This window comes from Penaeus vannamei, chromosome 14, assembly GCF_042767895.1.
Source record: "Penaeus vannamei isolate JL-2024 chromosome 14, ASM4276789v1, whole genome shotgun sequence".
Classification (NCBI taxonomy): Eukaryota; Metazoa; Arthropoda; class Malacostraca; order Decapoda; family Penaeidae; genus Penaeus; species Penaeus vannamei.
The window spans coordinates 11,226,720-11,231,719 of NC_091562.1; the positions used below are offsets into that span (position 1 = coordinate 11,226,720).

At 43.9% G+C, this 5,000-nt stretch overlaps 2 protein-coding genes across 4 annotated transcripts in view; one reads left to right on the plus strand and one right to left on the minus strand.

Moving 5' to 3' along the window:
• Positions 1 to 5,000, minus strand: part of LOC113806005 (protein Wnt-5b) — a 677,940-nt gene that overhangs the window by 173,349 nt on the left and 499,591 nt on the right. The window lies entirely within an intron of this gene.
• The window catches only part of Ppa (Partner of paired), a 6,426-nt gene that overhangs the window by 1,213 nt on the left and 213 nt on the right, over positions 1 to 5,000 (plus strand). The window contains exon 1 of the mRNA XM_070129724.1: positions 1 to 5,000. This exon is cut by the window's left edge and continues 1,213 nt beyond it; it is cut by the window's right edge and continues 213 nt beyond it. Within this exon, the coding sequence (XP_069985825.1) occupies positions 1 to 261 (261 nt within the window). The 3' untranslated portion in view covers positions 262 to 5,000.

A 5,000-nucleotide genomic window follows, 5' to 3' on the forward strand; every position in this document is an offset into this window, starting at 1 on the left:
TCGTGCTCGGCGTGTCAGATCAGCGACGACGGCATCCACCGGATCGCGCGAACGTTGCACGAGCTCGACACGCTCAACATCGGCCAGTGCGTCCGGGTGACCGACAAGGGGCTGCAGTTGATTGCTGAGCACCTCACCAACCTCTACTGCATCGACCTCTACGGTTGCAACCGCATCACCACGGTAGGCCTCGAGAGAATCATGCAATTGCCTCGCCTCTCTGTCCTGAACCTGGGCCTCTGGCACAAGCATAGGCGGTGACGCAAGCCCAACCTAGGTCAAGCTAACCAATCTACCCGCCGCCTCCTCAGCCCTACGAGGCACTCAAGGTCGCCCTACTGCCACCCCTGATGGCACCGGAAGGGCGAGCGATCGAGTGGCGCGCGGCGGGCCCTCATCACTTCTACGGCTGTGCTAAATAAGATAGATTAGAATTCACTGGTTCTTCAACACTACGTTCCGCCCCGCCTCGACGTGGAAGTCCGGGGAAGCCAAAAAACGGAAAAAAGTGCTAAGTGCAGTGTGATGAAACATCGAACATTAAGAAAGAAAAAAGGCAGTGTTTTAGTGAAACATCATGAAAATGTTCCCTCAACTCCCCGTCATTCACCCCCCCCCCTTTAAACCGCCATGCTGTGCCATGTGATCCATCTTCAGAAAACAAAACAACAATTCTCTCCGTAAATTTTTCTGTTTTAAGAAGAATTTATATATCCACATATTTATATATATTTACTTATCGGATAGATACAACGAAAATGGCATTACACGAACTGTCTAAGTGTCCATCTCACCTTAAAGGTAATCTTCAAGGTGATTTGTAAAAAAAGAGTCCTCGGGAATCCTTGGAATTGGCACCGGATCAGTGCCAATTACCCCCCCCCCTCTCCATCCCAAGTGTCAAAGAATCGGGACCCTTGGTAGCAAGTGAGTGAGCAATGCCATTGGATTCTCAGACTTCACTGACAATATGTATATAAATGTAGTTCCGTGATAATCTATGTGATATGTGTGTGTCTGTGAGAGTGAGAAACCGACCAAGACTGGGGCTTCACCTGGTTAATGAAGCCTGCGTGTGGAAGCGAAGTGTGCATGGTTGTAAGTATTGTATGTATCGTGATGCAATATTGTCGCTTCTTATGTAAATATAGATTTTAAAGAACTCCCGAGCGAGAGGTTTAAACGCCTTATCCCTCCCCCTCCCCTTCTCCCCCACCCCCTCCCTCACACCTTCACACGGCATGAGGAAGAGAGAGAAAAAAGTTTTTAGGTACCTGGAATATGTGAAACCTGATGTCAGAACTTAGATGTCCAAATAAAATGGATTTCCAAAGCAAATGAGAATGCAAGTGTCATGACTATAACATTTTTCTTTATTATTTTAAAGTTAGTGCCATTCAAGGGGTCAAAGCCATGTTATGTGGGACAGAGCTTTAAGGTTAGGCAACCAGGGAGAGTTACGCTAAACAATTCGATCAAAAATCCGTAAAGTTGATTTTAAAGAAGAGTAAAAACATGTGTTGCAATTTGTGATGTTGGGATTACGTCCACATTTTACTCCAGACAGATATGTTATCTTACAGTAACCTCCCTACCCCCCTCACCCGCTCTCTCCCCCTATGCATCGGTCAGTATTTTCTAAACATTTCACTTACATCAGGGTTGTGTTGTAAACCCATTTTAAGGGTTGGCGTGTGGCCCCTAAACCCTGTCGACAATCCTGATTTCCTTTGGTGTTCTGTGTCCACTTCTGAGATTACATAGTGTATTTTTTCTCCAATTATATTTTTGTGCATTTTAAGTTATAATATATATTTTTTCTTTGGTATGTTCCCCCTTGCTAAAGCTGTCAAAGCTATGGGTATAAACATGTTTGTTTTTCGCTGCACTGGAGTTTTGCATAAGGTTCTGAGGCTGCTGACTGGCCACAATCCACGACTCAGTCGATCAGAATGCTTACTTGAACTTAAACTGAAGTCAAGCGCTCAGGAGAACGGCAAACACGACTTATGCAGTGATGGTTTACTTGTACTCCCCATAATACTTACAGAAATGTATCATATTCACTGATTGTCCCTCAATGGAAAAGCAAACTGTCGGACCACACTCGCGAAGTAAAGGTTGTGTTTCACCTTGATTAACTGTAAAAAAAAAGGCATGTTTGTTTAATAGGTTCATTACAACTTTTGATTGGCTGTGCACATTTTTGCCTAGTCAGAAGCTAGGAAATGTCTGTAAAAAGTAACAAACATGCCTTTAACATCTTGTCCTATGTCGTTCACGAGAGAGGATTAATTATCAGAGGTCAAGTGTGTTCAATTATTTTTATTTCTGTCTTATCAGAGTTGTCGGTATTAGAATCTTTGAAATGTCTAGGCAATATGATTTCATGGTGAGATTTTCTGCCATTATTTTAATTCATAACTTGAATGTCATGAAAGAATTTCTAGTTTTTTTTCTGGGCCAGTATAAATGTACTTCAGCTGGTGCTTACTCAGTACTTAAATAACCTTGTAATAGTTTACTCGTTATGCAATGACAGTGTCACCTGCTCTGAAATACAGTATAACTCCGGACTTGACATTGTTTTTCTCTTGCATTACGCTGCCGCTGTCAAGTCGTGCAATCTCATTCGGGGACTACATAGATATCCCCAAAACAAGTAATCAGACTTTGTGCAATTCCTCCTCCACCCACACTGGCGGTGGCGAATCGCCTCCGTATTGGTGGGCGTTTGCGCACACCTGCGAGCCCCACACACCTGCATCCGCGCCCACACCTGCCGTAACCCTCTCGCTCGAGGTTCTCACCGCTGTCGGTGTCCCTGAGTTGGGAGGGAGTGGGGGGGACGTATGCAGCTTCACACACACACACACACACACACACACACACACACACACACACACACACACACACACACACACACACACACACACACACACACACACATTCTTAACTAACTTAGGAAGCTCTTAATAAGTAAAAAAATGTGTGCTTTATCAAAGTTGCTTCCCTTTTTCCCAATCGGGCAGGTGTATGTGCCCAATATCAGTATACATAATCATGACTTTCAAGTTATCTTTACATTCATGTGCTACATATTTATTACTTTTTTATACTTGGCAGAGATTCTCTCGTGTTCAAAAGGGAAAAATATGAGTCAAACCTCTACCGCAATGAAATCTTTGTTTGTCCTGTAAAACCGAATGCCAAACTTTTGTCAAAATGCCATGTCAATGATATTGCTGTGACCCCTCTCAACTGGTGTGTGTACCCGCCTTCCATGCACACCTGCTCGGCCTCTGCGAAGTCATGCTCTTGCACGTTCATTTCCCAGTAGGCTGCGTGTGCACCGCCATGCCGGGTATGCACACACGTGCACGCGGATGAACGTGCAGGAAGCCATGCACAGTGCGGGTCTGTCCCGAGCGCGGGTTGGGCGGGGTATACGCTCCAACCTTACGGGTACTTGCTCAATGCTTCACCTCCACATCGGCAGTATTACTACCTTCACGCCGGGCACCGCCAGCGCTCTCCCATGCCTCACGTCGCCAAAGTCATTTCCTGTCATTATCCGCTTCACCACGTCAGCTGGAGCCGACTTTTCACTACACGTCCAGCGTGTGGTCTGATTTGCGTGAATGAATTAATAATGTGAATGAAAAATCTTTCGAGATCTTCAAGATACGGTTAATGTATTCATTTTCAAAATCTTGTTAATTAACGAAGGCAGTGCTAGAGAAATGTCGAGTTAAGAGAGGTCGGGAGAGAGACATTCCCTTTGCGACGTGAACGGAGATCGCTGGTGCTGCTTGGCTCCCCCTCCCCCACTCCATCATGCATCCTTCCATTCCGTATTAATAACATAATTGTGCCAGTATAAAATCAAAATTTCCCTCCCTGCCCCTCCCTTCCTCCCACCCACCTCCCGACCCTTCCTCCAAGGTGACACATTAAACCTATTTTGTTCTGTGTGTTGTGCCGTAAGCTCTGATCGCAGTTTTATGCGGTTTTGTAGAACACCATTTCTTAATTTCTGCTCTATAGAAACAACACAGTGGCTGAAGGGTGCCAGCACTCCCTTGTCCCTCTGAATTTGTGTCCAGAAATCAGAAATCAGCTGACCTCCTCTCCTTTCCGTTTCTCAGTTGACACCTGAATCCGTCCACTCCAAGAATCAGTATTATGTTAAGATCCCCAATTGTACTTTGCCGACAGGTGGCACTGAGGTATTTACAGACAAGACATCAATTAACCATACACACAAACACACGTCCAAACGTGGTTGTTGTTCTGTAATTAAGTTTCTTTTGCCAACACCGAACACACACAAGAATGAGAGACCACTCCTCGAAACCCGCTCTCATCCGCATACATACACATTCCTCACTGGGCATTCCTTCTGTACAGCCATAATGTCATTCCCCGCAGGACCTCATCACCAGTCTCACCGTCAAAGTCCCTTCACAGTCACCCCCATCAAAGATAGATTCACCGTTATGCCATTGCATCATCGCCATTTTATTTCTTAATTTTGTGTCAACAATAATCATCACCATACAAAGGACTTGGTCGTCACTGTTCTTCCCCCCCAAAAGTTAGAGGTATAAATTGAGTGAAAACATATATATATATATATATATATATATATATATATATATATATATATATATATATATATACACATACATACATAATGCAGATGTATGTCTCATTATAATTGTTTGAATTTGCATTATAATTTGTTAGACAATTCTCGGAATATTGTACAAAATTTTGCGATAATGGCACCACTGATATCAGCAGATTGCATCGATCTGACTATGGACGTGGTGTCATACTAGCATCTTTAAACTGCTCTTGTAAAACAATTTGTAAACTTTTTTGAACTGCTGGCACCCACAGTCTTTTTTTTTTTTTTTTTGTAACAGATAACTGATACACAGACCCTTACATCTATAGCAGGGCCTGTGAAACTACCTGTATACTATAAACCAGGA